General features: G+C 50.1%; 1 protein-coding gene across 2 annotated transcripts in view; it reads left to right on the top strand.

The window, feature by feature from the left end:
* Positions 1-3,425: 3,425 nt before the first annotated feature.
* Positions 3,426-26,791, top strand: part of GABRG3 (gamma-aminobutyric acid type A receptor subunit gamma3) — a gene marked incomplete at both ends in the record, with an annotated part of 209,399 nt that continues 186,033 nt past the window's right edge. For both annotated transcript variants that reach the window (XM_081124442.1, XM_081124441.1), the window contains 2 exons: positions 3,426-3,478; positions 9,478-9,626. In XM_081124442.1, coding sequence (XP_080980568.1) covers positions 3,426-3,478; positions 9,478-9,626 — 202 coding nt within the window. The remainder of the gene's footprint in view (positions 3,479-9,477; positions 9,627-26,791) is intronic.

Here is a 26,791-nt window from a genome sequence, read left to right as displayed (position 1 = left end):
CCCCTTCCCTCTCTCCCCCTCCCCGCTCTTCCTCTAGCCCTCTCCCCCTCCCTCTACCCCTCCCCCTTTCCCTCTTCTCCCTCTCTCCCCCTCCCCCTCTCTCCCCCTCCCCGCTCTTCCTCTAGCCCTCTCCCCCTCCCTCTACCCCTCCCCCTTTCCCTCTCTCCCCCTCCCCCCTCCCCCTCTCTCCCCCTCCCTCCTTCCCTCTCTCCCTCTTTCCCCCCTTCCCTCTCTCCCCCTCCCCCTCCCTCCCTCTCTCCCCCTCCCCCTTCCCTCTCTCCCTCTCCCCCTCCCTCCCTCTGGTCAGCTGGGGAAGGGAAGAAAGTCAAGCCTAAAAGCACACTCTTTGAAGATCCTAGATTCTTGACCTTCCATTTTGCTTTCACACTTGAGACCAGAAAGCTTACACTGGGTTTCTCCTTCATCTAAACCAATTTAGCTTAAAAAAGAAAGAAACCTTTTTCCAGACCCAAACATGGTGGGGGGGGGTTCAAGCTAAAATGGGCAAGTCTCACGCCCACCAAGCTGACCCACAAAGTCCAATAAATGGAGCAAAGCATCCCGAGCGCCCGATGGCCCCGGGCCGCGCTCATTCATGACGACGACACACTGACCAAGGACAGGGGCCAACAACCCGGGGCTGTCAAGAGCCTCACGATTTTCTTTTCCACGAGTCAAACCATAGAAACTCTCTCAGGCTCTTCTCATGATACGGATAATTGTAAAAGCCTTCCAATATGGAATTATAAACAATTATTATGAACAATTTTCAAGCGTTTGTACTCCTGCTCGGATCATGAAGGGCACAGCCAGGAGTCGAACACTTCGCCTAGAGAAGCGGCCGGCAAGTGCTTCGGAACGACTCCCCTGAGAAGCAGCCTGGCCAGCCACTTGGGTGCAGACGTTAGAGCCAACTGCCTGGGGGTTTTGTGTTTTAAAAATGTTTTTATTGATTTCCGAGAGAGGAAGGGAGAGGGAGAGAGAGAGCGAGAGACATCAATGATGAGAGGCACTGATCGGCTGCCTCCTGCTCGCCCCCTGCTGGGGATCCAGCCCGAAACCCGGGCCTGTGCCCTGACTGGGAATCGAACCCCAATCACCTGGATCCTAGGTCGATGCTCAACCACTGAGCCACGCCAGCCAGGCCAACTGCCTGGTTTTAACCCCAATATGCAACCTCCCAGCTGTGTGATGGTAGGGGAGTGACTTAACTGCTCTGTGCCTTTTCTCCACCTTTAAAATAGGAAGAATGTTATGAGGCTTCCATGAGTTCACCTCTGTAAAACCTTCCCAGCAGCCCTGGGGCCCTATTATGTTATCAATACCCGATGGCTATTTTACCCATGTGCCTATCACTGCGTCAAACGCTGAGGCCCAAAAGAATAGCTTCTTTTCACTGGCGTGTTTTTTTCTCTCACAGCACACTTTAGAACTATGGGAGACTTGACATGTTTCTACAAGCAATTAACAAATGAAAAGCAATTATGCAACTGATTTTTAAAGTGCTCGATTGTGTGATGGAGCCAGTTAGAGGCGAGGGCAGAGAGTGAGGACTCATTCCCCTGCATCTGGAGGGAGCGGCGGGAGGCAGGACCGTCTAGTCTTCGCAGGCAACAAAACCCGAGAAGTGTGGACGCGGGGGACTCCACACGGAGCCCTGGGCAGGAGGGAGCCTGAGGCCACACGGAGACAGGCGACGGCCGGGCCGCGAGGCCACAGCTCCACTGCTAAAAAAGCAAAACAGGGTCATCACCACCAACCTCCCCCCAGTCCACTCATGGCCAGGCTCCCGATGACCACCCAGAAGGGCCGGGAAACCAAACTCCGCCTGCTCCCCATGCATTTCATGGGCAAGGCTACTGAGCCCCATGAGGAAGCAGGTAGCTCACCCTCTGGGACCCCGGGAATATAGATCTAAAATACCTTCCAGGAGCTATTTTTGGCAACATAAAAGCTAACTTCTGTTTCCCCCCAGATGCTTTTATGGGCTTGGGGAGAGAGGGAGAAACACGGGCTGGGAAACCGTTGAGCCCTTGAGCCCTCCCCCAGGGTGGTGGCCTGACCGCCCGAGCCCTTTGTGGGACCTTTGGGTGCAGCGGCGATGCTCGGGCGCAGCGCGGGCTCCCAGGGGCTGGGTCGCGGTGTACTAGTAGCGCCCTGCTCCCCGCGATCCTGGTGGTGTGGGCCCCGACCTGGCGGCGCCCTGCTCCCCGCGATCCTGGCGGTGTGGGCCCCGACCTGGCGGCGCCCTGCTCCCCGCGATCCTGGCGGTGTGGGCCCCGACCTGGCGGCGCCCTGCTCCCCGCGATCCTGGCGGTGTGGGCCCCGACCTGGCGGCGCCCTGCTCCCCGCGATCCTGGCGGTGTGGGCCCCGACCTGGCGGCGCCCTGCTCCCCGCGATCCTGGCGGTGTGGGCCCCGACCTGGCGGCGCCCTGCTCCCCGCGATCCTGGCGGTGTGGGCCCCGACCTGGCGGCGCCCTGCTCCCCGCGATCCTGGCGGTGTGGGCCCCGACCTGGCGGCGCCCTGCTCCCCGCGATCCTGGCGGTGTGGGCCCCGACCTGGCGGCGCCCTGCTCCCCGCGATCCTGGTGGTGTGGGCCCCGACCACAGAAGCGGCACCGCCAGCCTGGGGTCGCTCAGTCCATGGGACGCCGGCGCGTCCTGGCTCGTCTGCTGCTTTCTGGCCTAACGTCTCTCCCCCCACGGCTTACTGGGCGTCTTAGGCGCTCCTTTCCGCCCGAAAGGTGCCATTTCCACTTTTCACGCAGAGGAGGAGGTCGGCACCCAGCGCGACGTGCGCAGGGAAGGGCTGTTTCCAGCCAGCGGTGCCCCCGGGCCCTGGCCTGCCTAGAGGAGGCGCACCTGGGGGCGGGCGCAGGAGGTCAGGGGCACCGGGGGGCCACCCCCTCGGGCTGACAGGGCAGGGGACACCGGGGCTCCCTCTTGACCACGGGGTGCCAGCCCCTGGGACCCAGCCTCGGGCTCCAAGCCTCCCCGCCCGCGGAGCGCGCCCCCTGCCCGGCCTCGGACCCGGGGTCCGCCCCAGCCTCCGTCTCCGCCCGGCGCGCTGTCGGGCGCGTAATTGGGGAAACTCCTCCCCGCCGCCCGCCCGCCCCGCGGCCCCCACCCCGAGCGCGGCCGCAGCCGAGCGCAGAGCGCAGCGCGCAGAGCCCAGCGCGGGCACCGGGGGCGGGCAGCGGGGCCCGGGACGCCCGCGCCCACCGACCCCGCCACCCGGCGCCGACCCCGCGCAGCGCGGGCCAGGGCGCGGCGCGGCCGCCGGGTGTCCCGCGTGCGCCCCGCGCAGACCCGCCGGCCGTCGGGGGCGCGGCCGCCCGAGCCCGGAGCCCGGAGCCCCACCGCCCGGCCGGCGGCAGCGCCAGCGGACCCGCGAGGCCTCGGACCCGCGCCGAGCTCCGGCGCCATGGCCCCGAGGCTGCTGCTGCTGCTCTGCCTGTTCTGCGGCTCGCACGCGCGGTAAGTGGCGCCGCGCGGACCCGGCTCCGCGGGCGGGAGGGCGGCGGGCGCTGTCCGGGCGGGTCCGGGCCCGTCGGCTGGGCTGCGGCAGAGCCCGGCCCGCGCCTCACCTGCCCCCGCCGGGCGGCTGCAGCCTGTCGGCCGGGAAGGTGGGACCTGGCTCCGGGGTGAAGGGCCCCTCTCCCGGGGCCTTCGGGGTGGCTGTGGGGGTGTCTCCCCCCGTGCACTCCCCTCGCCCCAGCTCGAGTGCTCCGGGTCTGACACACACATTGGCCGGCACTCGGGGTCACTGCCCTCACTCCCATTTCCCGGGACCAGGAGTCAGGATTTCCCGGCTGCCCGGTGTCCCTCCGGCTGGAGGCAGGTGGAGCATCGGGCCAGGTGGGCGGCGGGGAGCCTGCTTCTCGGGAAGGGCCCCCCTGTCCAGGCCCCGCAGGCACACACCGCCCCCTGGGGAGCCACTTGCACGCACGGGGACAGACCCCTACCCCACCAGGCAGCGTGTTGGAGCTGACAAGGCTGCTGCCTGCTAAGCTAGGACATCCTCTCACCACAATAAATGCCTCTCGCCCTCCTCTGGGAACACACACGGCCAGCTAAGCGGAGCCCGGAGACGCTCCAGGAAGGGGTGAGGATGGCCCGCGAGGATGGAGGGGCCGAGGGACCAGAAGGGTTAAACCCTGTAGCTGTAAATATGACCAGAGATGCTTTGGCTTCTTCAACTCTGTCTCCCAGGCGAGATCACTGGTCCAAAGACTGCAGACTGTGCTTTAGAAATCAGAGTGGCTCCCTGGCTCTTCCCCCGACCCCACCCCCAGACCTCAGGGAACCCCATTTCCCAAACGCCCTTGTTAGGACACCTTCATCACCTGGATCTGGGAGCTAGAGTGTCCCTGTGGGCCGCAAACCCTGCAGGTGTCAGCAGGCAGCGCAGGAGGTCTTGCATTTGCGTTCATGCTTGTGAAGTAGGAAAGAACCACGAAGGCTCCTTCACAGATCCTCCACGACGTGACGGGCCCCCCAAGTCTCACTTCCCACCTGTGACAGGGGTGCTCGGCCCTGAGGAGGAGAGCCTTGGCCCTCCAGTCCTAACACTTGTGGTCACTAAAAGTGGAGACTGTGTGCCGTGCGGGGACAGCAGGCAGCTCCCTCCACCAGGCAGGACACTCCCGGAGCCTCTCAGCCCGAGTTTCTTCCCGTCTAAGGACAGAGCTGCGGGGAGATGAGAGTGCATTTTCTGAGGTTAATTCCACCAGGATGTGGTTCTGTCCAGAGGCGGGGGGCCCAGGAGACAACACCAGGCACAACAGACAGGCCCAAAGTCATGGTATCTAGATCCGAAGCCATGTCTCCGTGACTTTGCTGTTGCCACCAGAGGGGAGGAGTGACCTGCAGTTTGGGGTGAGGTGACTGGGGATCCAGAGACACTGACTGTGCAGGAGGAAGGCTGCCTGATGCCCTTCATGTGATCAGCAGGGAGACGTGGTTGAACCTGAAGCAGCCCGGCTCCTAGGAACTGCCAAAGGCACATGCACCCCATCCATCTCCACCAGGGCAGATATATCAACTGCAGTACGGCCTGTCTGGCACTTCCCTGGCCTCCACAACAGAGGCTGCACAGCATTCGGGAAAAACTCAAATCTGCCTCTCGTTCGGAAGTGCCTTTGGCTCTGGCCGGGTGGCTCAGCTGGTTGGAGCATCGTCCTGGCCACCAAAAGGCTTCTGGTTCGATTCCCAGTCAGGGCACATACCCAGGTTTCAGGTTCAATCCCCAGTTGGGGCTCGTACAGGAGGCAACTGATTGACGTCTCTCTCATATCTATGTTCCTCTCTCTGTCTCTCTCTCTCTTCCTCCCTTCCTCTCTCTCTTAAAGAAAATGAGAAATATCCTTAGGTGAGAGTTAAAAAGGGGGTAAAAAGTGCCTTTGCTCTCTGAGTGGGTTTTACAGAGATGTGAAACAATCTGATGTCCGGTGTGATCTTTCAGAGCTGTTATTAACGTGGACGGGGTCTCATTCATACTGGGAATGCCTCCCCAGTGATGAGCCCTGGGACAGGGTGTGACAGACAGGTATGCCCTGTGCCAATGGCCTGGCAGCTCCCTGCAGGGCCATGCGCCCCACTCTGACCCCCATGGATGAGCTGATTGTACAGTGAAACTCACTAAGTCACACTAGGCCTTGGGGCTACTGGGATGTAGCTTCCCGAGGTTTGGGAGCTCCTGGTAGTGCTTAAAGGACTTCAGACTTCATCCTGGGCCTGATGGTTGAAGGAAAGATGCAAGACAGGGAAACAACATCTGAGGGTGAGCAGCAACGTGACAATGACAATACCTCACCAGCTTGCTTTTAACACAAAGCGAATTGCAGTGATGGTGTCTGGGAGCCAGCAGTCCCAACAACAGAAAGCTCATAAAGATTATACACAACCACTCAGAATCTGGAGAAACAGAGTGCTTTTGTTTTATCTACACTCCAGTGGCTCCCCTGGGATGACATGTGGTTCTCATCGAAGCCAGGGTTTTCCTGTGGGGCTGGCTGCTGGCATTAGCACTGGGAGGCGTCCGTTTCGTTCCCTCAAGTTCTGCAGCAAACTGACATGGGATCAGGATGGGATGAGCTGGTGCGGGGCTGAGGGCAGGAGCATCGCTGCCCCCGTGCAGCTCAGCCAGCCCAGCCCTGCCCCGCCCCAGAGCCAGGGCTCCCTTTACCTCCCAGGAGAGAAGGCGGCTTCGTTGACTTTCTGCCTCCCCCACTCTCACCTGGCCTGGCCTCTAAGGAGGCAGCTTATGCAATGTCAGGAAAGCCCTCTCGTCGCCACTAGAGGGACTTGAGACGCATTTTCATACCTGTCGCTGAAGTAGCTCCAAGGGTTTCTCAGGAACCGAGGCTGTGTACACAGGGAACTGACGAGTCTTGGTGAGTGAGCTCCGCTGTGCCCTTAGGACCATTGGGGCAGTAACAGCACGGACAGCAAGATCTGGGGGGCTGTCTTTGAGTGTGGGGGTGGGGAGCCAGGAGGGGACGGGAGGAGAGGGGAGGGAAGGGAGATCCTGCAGAGAGAAAGAGGAATGCTCTGTGGCTCAGCTGCACGTGTCCTGAGAAGGCTGTGCGATTTGGCCGAGGTCAACTGCCCCTCCACTCACCTTCCAACACCTCTGCCCTAGAATAAACTGCCAGCCAGCCACGTCCCACAGAACATGTTTCACCCACTGTTTCTCTCCCCCCCCAAAGTGATACAGTTAATATTCCTGACAAAAGAAATGATCTGACAGTGGCATTTAGAAACCCATAGTGTTACTCGTAGCATATCACTTACTGATTTTGTGTTGCACATTTTACAGGTCCCTCTTGGTGGCGGATGTTGGCTATGAATCAGAATCCACGGCAATTTATAGTTCTTATCGATGATTTATTTTATTCTTCTAGACAATAAGTCTTCAAGAAATAAAATGACAGTTTAAGATCAGCCTGGGAGACACTTGAACTCAGTCTTATGAGACATATTCTACACACTCATGGTCAAAATCTCATACATGTGCTGTGCCCGGTGTTGCTCAGTGGTTAGGGTGTTGGCCCAAGCATGGAAGGGTCTCGGGTTCAATTCCCCGTCAAGGGCAAGTACCTGGCTTGCAGGTTGGATCCCCCACCCTGGGGTGGGAGAGGAGGCAACCAGTTGATGTGTGTCTCCCACATCAATGTTTGTCTCTCTCTCTCTCCCCTTCCCTCCCTCCCTTCTAAAAAATCAATGGGGAAAAGTATCCTTGTGTGAGAATTAACAAAACAACATCTCACATCACGTGTATATCACCCAGGTCTAGACGACACTGTCTATGTTAAGGCTCCTTAACACTCATAAAAAGACTAATGCATATATATATGATATACATACACATTTATGATTCTGAAGACTTAAGCAGAGGTCACGAACATTAAAAAGTTTATTCTTTTCATTCATTTCATGTTCATTATAGATAATTCAGAAAACGCCAAAAATTAACTTAAAGAAACATGTCCCAGAGCACAACTACCCTGAGATGGTGTTAACCTTTGGCTCCTGCCTGGGAAGCTAAACAGAAATGAGCTCCTACCCAGTCACTGACAAACTACACAGCGTACTACACAGTGAACTGGGACGGAGTTTGCGTGTGTGCCAAGCTTTCCTGCCCTGGCCAGGGGCCGTCTGCCTGAAAATGCAGCAGAAGACCCACCCCTTTTCAATTCTGAAGGGCTGCGTTGTTGAGACAGCCTCAGTCACTCTGAAAACTGTTGTACTGTGGACGCCTAGGTGACAATGACAGGAATCCATGGAGGCTCCAGAAAGTCAGTTCTGGATGGACTTTATCAATACACTGGGTCTGCCAATGTTAGACAAGAAAATAAAGAAGAACCAGGGAAATTACTGCGGGGCCATACAAAATTAAATTTTCAAGGAATTAAAAGAATCAAAATTGCAGTATATGACTATAGAATGTGAGGGACAAATCCAGCTTTTGTAAATCAAAATACATTAGCACGATCAGCACTCTCTTCCCCCGGAGGGAAAGGGGAAACAAACGAAATATACAGATGTTTGGTGATCCTGGAATTAGAGGAGTGCCAATGAGGGTGTTTTACTGATTGACTTTTTTTAGAGAGGAAGGAAAAGAGAGAGACAGCAACATCGATGTGGGAGAGAAGCCTCCCACACTGTCCTGGAGTCAGCCTGCAACCCAGGTATATGCCCTGACCAGGAATTGAACCCAAAACTTTTTGGTGTACAGGACGATGCTCCAACCAGCTGAGCCACCCACCCAGGGCTATAATTCAAATTATAATAACGTGCAGCCAAAAGCTCCATGCGTCCATCCATAAAGTGACAGTAGCCTTGACAATGATACCAGTAAGGTAAAAGGTCAACAGGCAAGGCTCCCTACTTCAAAATAGAGATTGTACATTTATAATATTAGTAAATAAAAATGCTTTAACTGAAACAAGAAAAAAAGAAAGAAAAGTAGCTGTCCTTTGGAGGCCTCGCCGTTCCAGTGAGCCAGGAGAGGCGGCTGTCATGCTCAGCCCTGCAAAGAGCAAGCTTGGAGGCACTCAAACATTCATTTACTAAGGGGCCAAAATGGTGAAGATGTATTAGAAAGATTAATTTTTAATGTCCGAGTTAGACTTCTCTGCAAGAGATGATTCCGTTCATGTTGTGAGAGGCCTGCGAATTGCCAGAGGGCTCACCAACATCTCTGCTCCTTGTCACCCCACCTGAGTGCTGGCAAAGCAGGCCACCTCGTGATGTCCCCAGGCCTAGACCAAAGATCCCAGTGTCCATGAGGAGCACAGAAATCAGACTTAACTATGTTCAGTGCAGACAATCTGTAAATGCTTTTTTAAATGTTTTTTTAAATTGATTTTAGAGAAAGAGGAAGGGAGAGGGAGAGAGAGAAACATTGATCAGTTGCCTCCTGAACCCACCCCGACTGGGGACTGAACCCAAAACCTATGTGCCCTGACCTGGAATTGAACTAGTGACCCTTCGGTGCACAGGATGATGCCCAACCAACTGAGCCACACTGGCCAGGGCTGTTCTCACCTTCAGCTAAAATGAGGTCTTGGTGGGTGGAGGGGGTAGAAGTGACCAATAAAGTCACCGTCTGACAAATATCTGGAAGGTTGATGCCTTGACCTCCAGTGGTTCTCCAGGTGGATTCAAGAACAGCTGAGCACCTGCTGGTTGACCGTCTGGCACTGATGTACTTATCAGAGTGTCTACAGTTTCCCTTGGACATGGAAACATTTTGTGACATTTAATGAAAGCATTATGCCTTCAATCCTTCTTCCTAATGAATCTTTCTAACTTGTGTCTCATTTTATTTTAATTGGAGAGAGAATCCAGGGGTTGGAATGAGGGTTCTGGGGACTTTCTCCCTGTTTCAGGGGTCCTGGGGCTCACCGTGTTTGAGACACTTTCCGGAGTTGCTGTGCCACTTACGCTCATGCTTTGTGCCATCGTTACAGGTCCAGAAGGGCAGAGGAGGACGACGATGAAGGGGCATCATCCAACCAGAAGTGGGTCCTGGCTCCCAAATCCCAAGACACCGACGTGACTCTCATCCTCAACAAGCTGCTGAGAGAATACGACAAAAAGCTGAGGCCAGACATTGGGGGTGAGTGCTCACGGTTGCTATTCCAGCAGGAAATAGTCAGGCGGTGATGACGCACCTTCTGAGTTTTCATTTTTAAATAATGATAAATTCACAGGAGGTTGCAAAGATCGCAGAGCCACACAACTCATGACTATAGTATGACATCAAAACCTGGAAGCTGACGTCGGTACAGTGTGTGTCTGGCTCTCTGTCATCTTGTCAAGTGTAGATTTGTGGAGGGACCTCCGCAGTCACCACACGGAACTGCCCCATCACCATAAAGACCCCCTCCCACTTCCCTTTATCGTCACCGCCCTCCTCCCAAATCCCTGACTCCCACCATCCACTGGCTTGTTCTCCACTTCTGTGCTTCTGTCCTGTGAGAATGTCACAGACATGAGGTCATTCAGCATGTGACCTCATGGATGGGTGTTTCTTCCTTCAGCAGAAGGATGTGGGATCTATTCAGAGGGTTGTGCATTTGTCCTTCCTTCCTGCTGAGTGACTTTCCGGGGTGTGGATGGACCCCGGTGTGTGCATTCATTCACCAACGAAGCAATTCGGTTGTTTCTGGTTTTGGTCTATTACAAAGAACATGGCCCGGCCAGGCATGGCTCAGCGGTTGAGCATCGACTTACGAACCAGGAGATGGTGGTTCGATTCCAGGTCAGGGCACATGCCCGGGTTGCAGGCTCAATCCCCAGCAGGGGGAGAGCAGAAGGGAGCCGATCGATGACTCTCTCATCATTGATGTTTCTATCTCTCTCTCCCTTCCTCTCTGAAATCAATGAAGATATATTTAAAAACAAAACAACATGGCTGTGTGCACTGGTATGCAGGTCTCTGTGCGGACATTTGATCTTCTGGGATGAAGGCCCAGGAGCAGGATCACTAGGTTGTATGATGAAGGCCTGTTTAGTTTTTGAGGAAACTCTCCAACTCTTTTCCAAAGTGGCTGTTCCTTTTTCTATTCTCACCAGCAATGTGTGAGAAACCCAATTTCAGTGTATCTTCACCAGCAATTGGTGCTGTCACTATTTTTTAATCTTGGCTGCTCTAGCTAATAGGTATGTATCTGATAGGCTGACAGCGCATGGCAGTCTTGTTTACCTTTTCCTAAGGGCTAGTGATAGGAACTCTTTTTCTGTGCTTGCCACTGGTATATCCTGTTCATTGAAACATCTCTTCATGTTATTTGCCCTTAAAAAATTTGGGTCATTTCATTATTTCTTGTGTATTAAGAGTTCTTCATCTATTCTAGGTATGATCTCTTTGCCAGATGTAGTTTGCATTTTCTGTCAGTCTGTCCCTTGTCTGTTCATCCCCCTAACAGGATCTCCCCTAGAGGAAAAATGTTGATATTGATGAAGTTCAATTTACTGATTTTTCTTTTATGAAACATGCTTTTGGAGTAATGTCTAAGAAGTCTTCATGAAGCCCTAGTTTCTTAAGATTTTTTTGCCTGTTTTCTTCTAAATATTTTATAATTTTTTTATTTTTATTTTTTTTATTCTCATCTCCCCACACCCTCCCCTTTGGCAAGCTTTTTCTCTAGGGGTCTGCTTCTGTTTTGTTTGTTCATTTATTTTGTTTTTTAAGATTCCACATATAAGTGAGATCATGTGGTATTTGTCTTTTTCTGCATGACCTATTTCACTTAGCACTGTGCCCTCTAGGTACACCCATGTGGTCACAAACGTCAAGATTTCATTCTTTTTTATTGCTGAATATTCCATTGTATATATATCTCACTTCTGCTTTACCCATTCATCTATTGGTCGACATCCAGGTTACTTCCATATCTTGGCTATTGCTAGTAATCATACAATGAACACAGGGGTGCATGCATCTTTTTTTGAATTTGTGCTTTTGTTTTTTTAAGATCAATACCCAGAAGCAGGATTTCTGCATTGTATGGCATTTCTATTTTTAATTTTTTGAGAAACCTCCATAATGGTTTTCATAGTGGCTGCACCAATTTACAATCCCACCAAAAGTGCAAGAGGGCTCCCTTTTCTCCACACCCTTGACAACACTTGTTATTTGTTGATTTATTGATGGTGGCCACTCTGACAGGTGTGAGGTGATATCTCATTGTGGTTTGAATTTGCATCTCCCTGATGATTAGTGATGCTGAGTATCTTTCCAAATGTCTGTTGGCCATCTGTACACCCTCTTTGAAGAAATGTCTATTCAGTCCTTTGCCCATTTTTAATTGGACTATCGGGGGGTTTTTTTGTGTTAAGTTGGTGTATGAGTTCTTTATATATTTTGCATATTAACCTCTTATCAGATGTAACATTTGCAAATATCTTCTCCCATTTAGTAGGTTGTCTTTTCATTTCACTTGTTTCCTTTGCTGTGAAAACCCTTTTTGTTTTGATGTAGCCAACTTGTTAATGTGCTTTTCTTTTGTTTCCTTGCTTGAGGAGATATATCCAAAAAGATATTGCTGAGTCTTATTTTTTCTTCTAGGAATATTTTTGTATATGAAATAAGAAAGTGGTACAATTTTATTTTCTGCATATATCCGTCCAGTTTTGCCAACACTACTTCCTGAAAAGACTGTTTTTACCCCATTGTATATCTTTGCCTCTTTGCCATAGATTAAATGACCATATTAGTGAGGATTTATTTCTAGGTTGTCTATTCTGTTGCACTGATTTATAATTTGTTTTTATGATGCTACTATTCTGTTTTGCTTGTTGCAGCTTTGTCGTATAATTTGTTATGAAAGTGTGACAGCTCCCGCTTTGTTCTTTCTCAAGATTTCTTTGGCTCTTTGGGGTCTTTTTTTTAATCCTATATAAATTTTAAAACTAGTTCTAATTCTGAGAAGAATGCCAGCGATCGTTTAGTAGGGATTGCACTGCATCTGCATATTCTTTAGGTAGTAAGGACGTTTTAACAATATCAATCTTTCCAATCCGTGAGCGAGGTGTGTCCTTCCATTTATTTGTATCCTGCCCAGTGTCCTCCTTCGGTGTCTTATAGTTTTCACAGTGCAGATCTTTCACCTCTTTGGTTAAACTTACTTCCAGGTGTTTCACACATTTTGACGCCCCCGCGACGGAGCCGGTGTCTTAGCTTCTGCGCATGCGCGGTTGCTGCCCAGCCAGGCCGCCGGTTCCGCAGACCGCGCGCCCCGCAAACTTGCCGAGTCACGTGTCAGCTCTAAGTTTTAGGGGAGCCTTCGGGGGGTTCTGTGCCCACGACCCTGCCGCCCGCAAAGAACGGCGGCGTCCCCTCTTCCCTTCGGGCCTGGGCGCCTCTGCGCCTTTTCCGCGTCCGACCGCGAGGCCGGGGCGACCCTGCGGGGACCGCGCGGGCGGGCGCGCCCCGGGCCAGAGCCCCCCCCACGGAGGCGGAGGGACGCGCAGCGCTACTCACCGGCCGCGCCGCCCACAGTCCCCGCCGTCCTCGCCCGCGCCCGGGGCCCGCCGCCTCCCCGCGGAGCCTCGGCCTCGTCGGCCTCGCGCCGGCTCCTCGTGCGCGCCCCACACGCGGGGGGTTGTGGGAAACGCGGGGCGAGCCCGCGCAGGCGCCCCGGGCCCGCGCACTGCCTGCCGGGAGGAGCGCGCACTGCCTGCCGGGAGGAGCCGCTCCCGGCGCGAGGCCGGCGGGGCGGTGGCTGCGCGGACGCCTCGCTGCTCCGCTCGCTCCAGCTGCTCGGGGCCCAGGGCGCCGGGCACGTGGCCGCGACCCAGCGGGGGACCCTCAGGTAGGCAGAGCCCCGCAGCCGCGGCGGGGCCGGGCCGGGCCAGGACCAGGACCAGGACCAGGGCGGCCCGGCTCCTCAGGCCCGCAGGCCCGGCCCCGGCGTCTCTGTTCGCCTGACTCGCCCCGCCGCCTACCCCCCATTTTTTTTGGTGTTTTGGTCAGAAGACTGACTCCTTTTTCTTCTGCGCAAGGTTCAGCCTTCGCCAGAATGCAGCGAAACAGCACATTCGTTCTCTGGGCGGAAGGGGGGGACACGCGCGAAAGTGGGGGAGCTCAGCGCCCAGCCCGCGCCTTGGAGGCGCCTGCGCCCTCGCTCAGCCCGGGCGCTGCTTTGTTTTTGAATCGATTTCAGGGAGAGGGAGGGAGAGAGAAACGTCGGTGATGAGGGTCATTGGCCCGCTGCCCCCGGCGCGCCCTGCTGGGGACCGAGCCCGGGGGCCCGTGCCCCGCGGGATGAACGGGGACCTCCTGCCGCGCTGGGCGCATGCGCAGCCGCGGGCGGGCGCCGGGAGATGGGGCAGCCCGCACCCTATCCTCGCCTCCCGCCCAGACACACACAGGACGCTCGGGGACATACCGAGGCCTTGTCACGGGCGACAGGCAAGCCGAATCCACGATTCTAAAGACGTCGTTTCCCACCGCTGTGTACATGGGACGTGCGATTTTTCCCAAATGCAGCCGCGGGCACGCCCACGGAGAAAGAATGCTTCCTAAGAAGGCAGTTCTAGCCCTGCCGGGCCCCGCTCGGCGGCTGAGCATCGACCCAGGATCCAGGGGATCCGGGTTCGATTCCCGGTCAGGGCACAGGCCCGGGTTGCGGGCTCGATCCCCAGCAGGGGGCGTGCAGGAGGCAGCCAATCTATGACTCTCATCATTGATGTTTCTCTCTCTCTCTCTCCCTCCCTCTTTCTGAAATCAGTAAAGAGATAGTAAAAAAGTAAAAAGGCAGCTCTAAAGCCCTGTGTGCCCTGGTCCTCCGGAGTCATCATCCCGTATCAGGAGAGCACTGGGATTCTGAGCCAGCGAGGTGGAAAGAAACAACCAAATAGGAAACTATCAGGCAGGATGCCCCTCCCCAGTTCCATGGGGCACGAGGTCCTTGGGGCTGCAGAGTGACCAGATGATCACATCATCTTAGGATACCGCTTCCTGTCTCATTTAAATGCAAAATCATGTCTGAGTGGCAGAATCCAGCCCCTCTCGGACATGCAGTCGGGGCATCTCTCCTGGTAAAAGATGCTGAATTGGGTAACATTTCCTTCATGGTTTAGGAGGGCTCTGCTTTGAAGGAGAATTTCCTATAAAAATACAGGTTCCTTTTCTCACTGCTTTTTCACATGTAACCTATTTGTTATAACTACCGTGCCTCCTTGTTGAGGGGAATCGACCTATATTTACACCACATCGTGCTATGTATGGATTTATCATTAGTTCATTGTAATTACCAGCTTAATGCTTACCTCCCTTGTCACTTCCTCCCTCCTCAGTCAGTCAACCAGTATTTGCTGAGCATTTATTCTAAGCCCTGCCCTGGGACAAGTGGGGAGCCACACGACACTGTCCCCCCTTGTGTTCTGATGGGACGAAAAGGAGAGACTCCAAAGAGCATTTTTCTTTTAGTCCAGGTCCCGTAAAATGACACAAAGAGGTAAGCCACTTGCCTACTTCTTTCATTTCCTGATATTTCTCACCTCACATATTATACCTTCAGGGACAGCAAGTCTCCCATTTTCCTATCTGGAGCCTTGCTTTTGCTGCCCTGTGATCCCAGCTTCTGAGCTCTTAGTGCTTTTCTCCCCCCACTCCTGCCCTGGGTTCATCCTTACTTTCCTTCGAGCCTCAGTTTACCTCCTGCGAGCAGCCTTCTCCAATCGCCTGCACCTCCCTCACCTCCCTGCTGGGGCAGTCAAGTATCTCTCCCCTGAGATACTTCCAGCATCAGATTTCCATCTCTAAAAGGGGTACTACATTTTGAAGGACTGTCTTGATGACGTAATATGGAGTCACCATGAACCAGTTTCTGCACCGTCTTTGTGTACTTTCCATAATCCTGCAGCTGAGAATCAATCCCTTCACTCAAGATACAGTTCTCAGTTCCTAACTGTAGATGCCTAAGGTTACATCAGCATCTCCCAGCCTTCTCACTGCTACCGCGTCCATGAAGATCCAACACCAGGAAACTGTTGAAACTGCTCATCACTGTCATTGTCAACAAAAAATAGGACAAATTGAAAAGCCTCACTTACATGGCTCAGAAGTAACATGTCCACGTGGACTCCTCTAATTAGTTTTCATAATACAAACTGCAATCATTATGTTTTAAAAATACTCCCTACTTTCTCAGCTATTCTCTCTCCTCAACTAACTCCTAAATTATGGATGTATCTGTTTCAGTCCCCTGCCTGTAACTATCCGTCATTCTAAGTAATACTTCAGCTGTGTCCTTACTGGTTCAGGGTTATGCAGGGTGTCGTTTATCTTGGGACCAGATCTTGTCATATGAGCTTGAAATGGCTGGAGGAAGATAAACCTTTTAATAAGAGAATTGTGCAAAGGAAGGGTAATGACCCGACTGAATTTCTCTGCCTTCAGGGTGTCTAGAAATTGGAACCACTCTCTGGAAAATAGATTGTTACAGAGTACTGATCCCTTTCCATAATCGGGACAGTCTGTGCCAAACTCCATCAGTGCTGGAAACATCACAGGTGAACGGGCACTGGAGAACACGTGCCGTGCGTGGATGTGGCCTGGGGGTTCATTTAATTCAGGCAGAACATGCAAACCCTCTTCTCTTGACTCTGGTTAATCTTGGATTAACTTTATTCCTCTTGTTCAGGTCTTTGCCTGTCAACTTCTTTGCCAGGCTTTTCTAAAGCTTTTCCCAGTTTAGTCACAACTTCTAAATGTGCAGTGATGGGCATCCAGTGTAAGAGAAAGCTGGTGCAGGGGAGAGGATGTGAGCTGTGCTGCTGCTGTACCAGGGCAGACAGCGGGGACCCTGTATCCTCCTCTGGGGATGCCCATACCCCTTCTGAGCCATAGTACTGGAGGAGATATCCTTGCAGCTGCTTCTCTCCAGGTGACCAGAGCTGGACGTGGCAGCCGGACTCTGACTCAGGAGCACTAGAGTGACCTGGGCCGGCCCTCTCTGGGCGGACCTCTGCCCATTCCAGGGGCATGTTCCAAATAAAGGGAAAAGAGGAAGTCACTAAATAGTGGAAATGTGACCCCAAGTAGGTCAGGAGTTAGTTTTGTTGTAGATAATATATGTGAAAACAGCTAAAATAACAAGTGGGCCCTGGCCAGTTTGGCTCAGTGGTTAGAGTGTCAGCCCTCTCGGGTTTGATTCCTGGTCAAGGGCACATACCTAAGTTGTAGGTTTGATCCCCAGGCCCAGTCGGGGTAAGGGAGGCAGCCAATTGATGTGTCTCTCTCACATTGATGTTTCTCTTTTCTCTCCTTCCCGCTCTCTAAAAGTCAATGGAGACAATATCCTTGGGTGAGGATTAACAGAAAAACAAACAAACAAAAGAAATGATAAGTGGGCCTAAGAATAGTTTCTAAAGCAAGCTTTACTATGCTGCTCTTTAACGCTTTTCACTGAGAAACTATGAGCCTAATTGAGTTCCCATAGAACTATAACATGAATGCTTAAAGGCTGCTGGTGGCAGATGCGATGTTGCTGAGAGGCCTGGGTCTGAGAGTGGAAGGCTGGAGAAAGCCCCACTTGTTCCTGAGCTAGTTCCTGGTGTGTGAGTGCAGCCAGGCCTGCCCCAGGGTCCTGGGAGTTCATAGCGGACGACTGACAGAATCTTGAGATGGGGGGGGGCTGTAAAAGAGTCAAGTGTGTTAGGAACACACTGATTTATAATAGAATACAGTTGTCCCTCATCCTGCTGGTTTCCACAATTTAAGAAAAATAGGCCCTGGCCAGGTAGATCACTTGGTCAGAGCGTCGCCCCAATATGCCAAGGTTGTGGGGCCCATATGAGAATCAACCAATGGCGCATAATAAGTGGAACAGCAAATCCATGTTTCTCTCTCTCTTTTTCCTCTCTTTCTTTGAAAAAGAAAGAAAAGAGAAAGAAAGAAAAAGAAAGAAAGGAAGAGAAACAAAAAAAGAGAAGAAGAAGAAAAACACAAGTGTCAGCCAAGGGGATGGAGTATGGACGGAAGTGTAGGCACTTGCATGTCAGAGGAAGAGGGAGTTGGAGGCAGGGTGCGGGGTATTTTGGGCTCCCTAAAGCATAGCTCCTGATGGGTCCAGTCTCACTGCCCCAGCTGGGCACTGATTTTCACACGACCCCTCTGACTAACTCAGGTCAATGATCTTTTCATCTCTGAATGCTCCTGAGGTAACTGCGCTGTGCGTTTAGGGTGGCCTGGCTGGTCCTCACCTGGAAGCCACAGCCTACCACGCAGACGGCTGAGTTGTCGTTTCCTGGCAATGGCTGCATATCCAGAAAATAATTCAAATGTATTCACTCCACTCTCAGAACAGATGGAGGAGGAGAGGAAACAGACATTCTTAATTGCTGTGCTCGAAATAAAAGCTATTACTGTAGACTTAGTTAACTGGTTCTCTCACAAAGTTAATTCAAATGCATAAGGGAGGTGGGAACAAATTTCCTGCAGAAATTATACCTGTCACCTCCATGAGAGACTAATTAGGCATCCAGAGGACACTAAATTGAGACCCATTTCCTCAGCTCAGTGTAGGTTGGTAGGTGACCCATCCCCACATACCCTTCCCAGCCCCCCATTTTGGGCAGTGATCTTATCGCACACACACCTTAGGACTGAGCATTTCACACGACACTCCTTTCCTGGCCTCACATAGAACTCTCCCCTGAGGCGAGCTCCGGGCAAGGCACGGCTGTGTTAGAGCCTGTGTATGCCGTTCATTCATACACAGACTTTTCTTTTTAATCCTTGCCTAAGGATATGTTTATAACTTTTTTTAGAGAGAGAGAGGAAGAAAGAGAGGTGAGAGAGAAACGTCAGTCGGTTTCCTTCTGTACCTACCCAGACTTGTGATTGAACTGCAACCTAGGTATGTACCTTGACTGGGAATTGAACCCACAACCTTTCCATGTGCAGGACGGCTTGGGAGTGTGACCCCAAGTAGGTCAGGAGTTAGTTTTGTTGTAGATAACATATGTGAAAACAAATGGGCCACCCTGCCAGGCCACAAAGACTTTTTACTCAGCTGTAGTTTTTTTCTTGTAGAGAACATACAATGAGGTTTCAAAGTAAACGTATTTTATTTTTTCTTATATGTAATTTGGTAAATAACAGGTCACGTGTCCCTATGTATAATCTAACGACTGCACTGGATTTGAATATTCAGTTCGGTTCATAGAATAACAGATGATCTGTTTCTAATGTTTATTTATTAGTGCTGGAGGATCCAAGCCAGACTGCTTCATGCTGTTAGAGAGCGTTTGAGTGAGAACAGGTCTGGACTCAGTGATGGATTTGCGGTGATGGGTTCTTCTACCAGTTATGAACAGATTCAGCGAGAGACAGAAACAGCCTCGCTGAGCTATAGGTTTCCACCCCTAAGTGGAGTAATGAGAACACCCAAGGCCCTAGCTGGCCGGGTAGCTCAGTGGGTTAGAGCATTGTCCCCATACGCCAAGGTTGTGGGTTTGATCCCTGGTCAGGTCACATACAGGAAACAACCAGTAGTGCATAGATAAGTAGAGCAGCAAATCCATGTTTCTCTCTCTCTAAAAATCAATCAATAAATAAAATTTTAAAATACCCACTACATCCGAGTCTCATAAGAATTACAGATTATGACACCTGGCTCAAGGACAGTGGGCAGAAAGTGTCAGTGCCTCCCTTCTGCTGTGCCCCAGGCCCACGCTGTCTCAGCTGCTGCCCCGGTTTGGTTTATGAGCAGTGAAACAGCCCCAGACAGCCCCACTGTCACAGGCTTTGTCTTCTCCTGAGATTTCTGTTCAGCTGTTGGCATTTTATCATTCTCTAATTAGCATCCTGATCCACAATATCTCACTTTTTACAAAGTACTACTGTGCCCATGCTGATTGGGCCGTTATCCTGCTCATTTACACTTGAGGGAAATTGCAGATGTAAAATTGTGGTTTTGTAGAGTATCATCGTTTGGAGGGTTCTAGAGGAAATCCGTGCAATAGCTCACAAGTCTGGCTCTGCACCAGAGTTACCTGCAGAGCTCTTGAAAATACCCAGATCATGGCCCAGCCCCATCTGCCAGCTCGGAATAGTAATTGTCTTTCTGCTGTCTAGTTAACCGATTTCCACTTAGATCTGTATTCCTACCATTCTTATGCTTGCTGGGGATTTTATTTTCTCTGTTTTTAATTTCTTATGTGGGGAGTAAGTCACTGATTTGGGGTCTTGTTTTCTGATTTCATGTTGGTTGCTACAGTGGTGTCCCACAGCTTCCAGCGTTTTGGGTTCATTTACATTCAGTAAAAACAATATCTACTAATTTTCTTTTTTATTTCTTTTCTGACACATGTATGTAGTTCACTTAGATGTGTGGTGTCATTTTCCGAATATGTGAGTTAATCCAAGTATCTTTCTGTTAGTGATTTCTAATTTAACTCCACTGTGGTTAAAAAGCATACTCTGTATATGACCTGAATCCTTTCAAACTCACTGAGTTTTGTCCTATGGCTGAGAATGTGGTCTGGATTGGCGCCCACCTGAAAGAATGCATGTTCTGCTACTGTTAGGTGGAGTATTCTGTAAATTAGACCAACTACGTGGAGTTGGCTCATATTTCTGGAGAAGTCTACATGTTGGTTTTTAAAGTCTATTCTGTCTGTACTGAGCGTATGGTATTGAAATCTCTGGAGTGCCTGTGGATCTATTTCTGTGTGTAACCACGTCAGTGTTTGAATCATGAATTTTAAAGCACTGTTATCAGGGGGAAAGCACGATTTTTAGGTCCTCCTGATTAAATGCATATGTGAAATCTACCGTGTGACATTAAGATAGATGCTCCAGCTTACTTTGACTAGTGTTACTGTGATATAGGTCTTTCCATTCTTTAGTTTTAACCTGTATTGGTCACTATGTTTGAAGTGTGTTTCTTTTTTATTTATTTATATATTTATATATTTTTAATTGTTGACATATTACAAATGTCTCCCATCTCCCCTTTTGTCCCCCTCCACCCAGCCCCCACCCCATGCCGTGCCTTCACCACGCTATTGTTGTGTCCATGATCTATGCATATATGCTTGTAAGTTCTTTGGTTAATCTCTGCCTATCCCCCTTTACCTCCCCTCCCCCCTTCCCCCTGAGATCCCTCAGTCTGTTCCATGCTTCTATGACTCTGGACCTATTTTGTTCATTAGTTTATTTTGTTCATTACATTCCACATATGAGTGAGATCATGTGATACTTGTCTTTCTCTGACTGCTTAGTGTAATGCTCTCGAGGTCCCTCCATGCTGTCCCAAAGGGTAAGAGATCCTTCTTTTTGACAGCCGCATAGTACTCCATGGTGTGAATGTGCCACAGCTGAGATGGGCACTTGGGCTGTTTCCAGATCTTAGCTATTGTAAATTGTGCTGCTATGAACATAGGGGTGCATATATTCTTTCAAATTGATGTTTTGGGATTCTTAGGATATAGTCCCAGAAGTGGGATCACTGGGTCAAATGGCAGCTCCATTTTTAATATCTTGAGGAACCGTCATACTGTTTTCCACAGTGGCTGCACCAGTTTGCATTCCCACCGGCAGTGTCGGATGGTCCCCTTTTCTCCACATCTTCTCCAGCACTTGTCATTTGTTGATTTGTTGATAGTAGCCGTTGTGACAGATGTGAAGTGATACCTCATTGTGGTTTTAATTTGCATCTCTCTGATGATTAGCAATGTTGAGCATTTTTTCATATGTCTCTTGGCCATCTGTGTGTCCTCTTTGGAGAACTGTCTATTCAGGTCCTCTGCCCATTTTTTAATTGGATTGTCTTCCTTTTGTTGAGTTGTATGAGTTCTTTATATATTTTGGAAATTAACCCTTTATCAGATGTGTCATTGGCAAGTATGTTCTCCCATACACTGGGCTCCCCCTTTCATTTTGTTGATGTGTCTGTCTGTGGCTTGGGGAATGTTTCCAGTGCATCCCATGCCTTTCTCTGACTGCTCTTGGATGGGTACAGCTTAGCCCCTCTGCACAGAATTTCTGACACCCAGGGTTGCCTGTGCTTCCCGGAGGACTGTAGATGTCACCTTTTCTGGCCCTTTGTTAACCTGCTTCTACTATTTTGCTTTGTTTCCAGGACCATAAAGCTAAGATGCCTCTTAGGTGTTCTCCCAAGATCGGCCCTCTTTTCACAACACCCCTGGGCACGACACTGCACACTCTGTGCCACATAATGTCTCCCCTTCTGCAGAGCTGCAGGCTCCTTCCTACCTACGGCCTTCCTCTAATCCTGGGAGGAATCTCTGCCTCTAGTAGTTCTGGGGCCTGGAACAGCAGCCCACTGCTCCCAGAGTGACATCTTTGCTGTGCCAGCTCAGTGGGGGAGGGTACTGGGGTGATCTCTGCTGTGCCAGCTCCATGGGGGAGGGTAGTGGGACCATCTCTGCTGTGCCAGCTCTGTGGGGGAGGGTAGTGGGGCCATCTCTGCTGCCCCAGCTTGGCGGGGGAGGGGAGTAGGTGACCCTGGCCTTGGCTTGCTCATTATAGAGTGGAACCTCCCCCTTCACATGAGCAAGGCGTGAGCACCTGGAATAAGTTGCCTTGATGCAGGGTGTCCCTCCAAATGTACACACACTGTAACAGCTTACAGCTCAATTTTGAAAATGAAATGTATTTTAATAAACACTGCCTTTATAATTATTCAAGGTGTGTGTTTACATCTTTCGGGCCACCCTCTGTATACTTCTACCTGCAGGGCATGGGAGTGAGTGGCCACCTCCAAAAACCTAGCAGGGTTTTCACAGTTCTAGATCAAAGACTTGGGCATGCTTAGCAAGAGAAATGGGGAAAGATCACTGCATTTGATCTCTTCAGTAGTTACTGACTTATCTGAATCAGTGCTTTGGGCTTTATCAAGACATATATTCTACAAAATCAAACATTAGAAAAAGTTTCCTAATGTCACCTGCTGTCCACCCTCTTCTAGCTAGTAATGTAAACTCTTATTATACTGTCGCAGATGCTATGACATGAGACACTTGTGGTGAACTGAAATTAGTCCCTGTGTCCCCAGGGTATGGGTCATTGAAAAATAATTCAGCTAAATAATTATTTTAATATGTAACAGAAAAAAATTACACCTCGTATCAGTGTTGAGCATTAACCTCAAATATATTGGAGCGTAGTCGCCGAATATTTAGCATGATGGTTATTCTGGAAGGTTACAGTGAACCCAAATGGCTAGAAACAGCGACAGACTTTTTCACAGTCTCACATACTTAATATTTGGGTTGTACTTTCAGATGAATATTTTTTATCACTCAAATAATGTGTAAAAGCTCTTCATTTTGATTCCAAAATTATAGTGAATAATTGTTCTAAATATAGATGGGATAGGAAACTTCTGAGTGATAATCATTCAGATTTAGTCGGGAGTGGGCTCTTGGGTACAGTGGCCTGGGATGAGGGGTACAGTCACCTGGACTCTGGGGTACAGTGGCCCGGACCCTGCTCTGACAGGAGCTGGCAGGTGGCTGTAGCTTCCATAAATGAAACTACTTAATTTGGCTGTTTCGTTACATTCTGAAATTGCTTGTCTAAACGTTAGGTGCTGGAGGGTTTTTCCTTTTTTTTAATATCTCCCTTCACCACTTCCTACCGACCAAAGAGGCACGCATGATTTTTATTAAGTCAGAGGGAAAGGAAAGGAGTAACACTCAGGTCATAAATGGCACCAGTAGAGCAGCCTTCTATTTGCTTTCCGGGTCACTATGAGTTGATGCTTCTGCTCAGTGATCAGTGTGCAGCTCAGCTTGTGCAATGGTGGACCCCCTGGGCCATCTCAGGAGTACCTGGGTAGCTGGGTCAGAGGAAAATCCAGAATTTGTTCCCTTTTCTGCACAAATTCTGCAGCCCCCGGGTGTGAGGTACATTCCCAGAGAAGAGAATTAGGAGAGGGCGAGGCAGAAGAGCGGGGAGGGGGAAGAAATCGAGGGGAAACATTGTCTGTGCATTTCTAGGCTCTGCTCAAGCCTGGCACCTGTTCTGCCTAGAAGAGACTTGGTCTGCAGCTCACTCTCCTGCTGCCTCGGGCATCCGCAGAAGCCCCTCAGATGCGCTCTGCTGGGCTCCCCTGGCTTGGTTTGAAAACCCTAAGTTCACAGAGCTCGACTATTGACAGCAGCCCATGCGGATGACTGACCCATGTTGGAAAAGGGCGGTTTGTCTTTGGAGCCGTTGCTCTTTTCTCCTCTGTCTTGCCCTGATTTGTCTTTGCCACTCTGTATTCTGGAAAGTGACACATGAAGATGAAAAAGAAACCTTTTAGATTTCAATAAATAAATAAATACACATATATCTACATAGATAGATAAACAAGAAAGGCAAGAAAAGCTCTAGCCAGGTAAGGAGATTTGAGAAAGGCAGGGAATAGTGCCAGTGTTCTTCAACTTCTAATATGTACTCACTTGCCTAGGACTTCACCTGGTCCACTTTGTGCCGAAATCATGACTGTGTTGTAACAGGTCAGTAAGTGTTAACCACCAAGACAGCTATCGTCCCCCAAGCAGAACCTTTTGAGGGCCAGTGTTCCAAATACGTCACTGTCGATGCAAAGTGGGAGCTAGAGTAGAATGGGCCACCAAGAAGGGCTGGCCGTGCTCCAGGGGTTACATGCATATGCCAGCACAGAACTGACCACTTCCCAAAGATGGAACGCATTCCCTGGGGATGGAGGGCAGTCCTGTGTTCTCCAACCAGTGTCTCCTAACCCTAAAAGGCTAGCACTGCTTGATATGTTGCATGCTGAGGTTGATATGTTATATACCTATGCTGATACGTTGCATATCTAGGCTGGTGTGTTATATACCTACCCTGATACGTTGCATATCTAGGCTGACACTTTGGGTATCTGTGCTGACACATTTGTGTATCTAGGCTGATGTGTTGCATACTTAGATCCGCCCCCTCCCCACACATAACACATATCCATCTACCAGGCAATCTGCCATATCTCTGTTGACACGTTGCCCTGAAAGGTTTCTCATCATGGAATGCCGAGGCGGTAAGGATGCAGAGGGTCCTACCTCCAGCATTCACAGTTAGATATTCTAGAATTATATCAACTTTGTGTGGTCCTTTTGCCAGAAAAACGGAGGCAGCTTCACTGTAGTCAAAATAATATTCCCGGACATTCCTAGATCAAAAGGAGATCTAGGGTAGTGTCAGTTTCCATTTCAGAAATAGCGGAGTTAGAAGAAAGTTAGGTTTCGCCAGCTCCAGGCTCTTGAATTATTTCCACACCTCGTCCCACCTTCTCTCTCTCTCAGTGACTTTCCCTCCATGTTACCTTTGATCTATGCCATCCTCTTCTCGGTTCTCATCTCTGCCCCCCTTTGTTAACAACACGTGAGAGTGTGCCCCAAACTCCCTGTCGTAGATTAGGACAAGCTTCATTTTCACCATCTTTGTCTTCATTCTCTTTCCCATTCCACTAACCCAGAATTTGGTCTGTGGCATAACTCACAGCTGCATAGACAATGAAATTCTTACTCTTATTTTAAATTTAGACCACAGCATCAACTCTTTTCAATTCTGTTAGCCCTTTCAAAAGTCTTCTCTCTCCACTGCATTCTGTAGAACCTTGGCCCCTGTGTTACAGTGACCTCTCTCTCCCTTCCCCTCTTCTGTTCCTCCTCCTGTCACCCAGGTTCCCGGCCCTTTGCTATGCTATTTCTTGTTCCCTTCTCCTTTTTATACAGTCATCTTCAATTTGATAGTAACGTTAGTATTTGTGGCTTTAACTACATCCCTACATATTAATATATATTTTCCAAAATTGATTTCTTAGGCCTAGACCATGTTCCCCCGTAGATCTACATTTCTAATTTACTTGTGGGTATTTGAGGTGCATAGCTAGTCTGTCAGACTCTTACATATGCAGACCTTCTAAAATAGGTCCCAACTGACCTGGCAATTACCCATCTCATCCCTGCAGCTTTAGACTGTTGCCAGAACCATCCGGATGAGTTAGTTGTGACACAAAGCCCTCCCTCGGTAAAAATCTTCAACATCAAAGTCAAATATTTTATTCTGGCAACAAACATTTTTTTTTTTTTTATTGACTTTTTTTAGAGAGAGAGGAAGGAAGAGGGAGGGAGAGAGAAACATCGATGTGAGAGCAATACATGGGTTGGCTGCCTCTTGCACACCCCCTACTGGGGATTGAGCCCACAACCCCAGGCATGTGCCCTGATGGGGACTCCAACCTGCAGCCTTTGGTGCATGGGACAATGCCCAACCAACTGAGACACACCAACCAGGGCCTGGCAGCAAACTTTTATTATAATTTTTATAACAACCGTTTTTCCAAACATATTTTCCTTCTTTGTTTTATGCATGCTCAATACCTGCTAAAGACAAAGGAGCTGTGTAATAACCCCAGGAGATATTAGAGATTAACACTTTCCATACAGCTGCTCCTGCTGTTGTGAGCACCTGGGCAACCTGTTCCTATCAGTGCTGACTCACTTCAAAGGTCACTTTGTCCACTGGGCTTTCTCTGCAAACCACAGTCAACTCTGCAATCCATGTGTAGTTTTATAGAACATACTGCTCTCAAGTTTGTTCTCTACTCAGGCACGCACATCTTATTTTTGTAACCTCACTGTAGGAGTCTCGAAGGCAGTTCATCTAATTTGTGCCTATTTTCTCTTTGGTATAATGTTTTGTCATCGTGGGGCAATAACGAATTTTGATTGAGCTAAATTAAACCTTACCGAGGAGAACATAGCCCCTCTTCCCTGTGGAAGGAATCTTCGGTTCCTTCCCATGCACACCCAGGTTCCGTGAGCTGCAGGTCAGTAATCGTGTGAAGTGTTGCCTTTACTACTCCTCTCAGCGCAGGTCTGCTGCAGATGAGTTCACAGTCTGCCTGGCTGAGGATATGTTCATTTGACTTGATTTTCAAAGAACATTCCAGGTGCAGAATTACAGCTTATTTTTTCCCCCTGCAGTCGTTTAAAAATCTTGCATCGTCATGTTCTGGTCTCTGTTGTTTCTCATGATGTATCTATCAGCTGTCAATCTTTCTATAATATACCTTTATTTGACCTCTCAAGATTTTTTTCTCTACGTACTACTTAGCAGTTTGATAATGACATACCTACACTTATATTTATAACTCTTGGACTTCTATGAGTAGCTTAGATCTGTGATTTGGTATCTTGCATCACTTTTGGAAATTGCTTGGCTATTTTCTGTTGAATTTCTTTTCCTCCTCATGTGTCCTTTTCTGGCACTGCAAGGCTGTGTCAGCCATCTAG

This window comes from Miniopterus schreibersii (genome assembly GCF_964146895.1).
Source record: "Miniopterus schreibersii genome assembly, chromosome: 22".
Lineage (NCBI taxonomy): Eukaryota > Metazoa > Chordata > Mammalia > Chiroptera > Miniopteridae > Miniopterus > Miniopterus schreibersii.
Note: the sequence above shows the minus strand (reverse complement) of the source record. Positions and strands in the feature narration are given on the sequence as shown.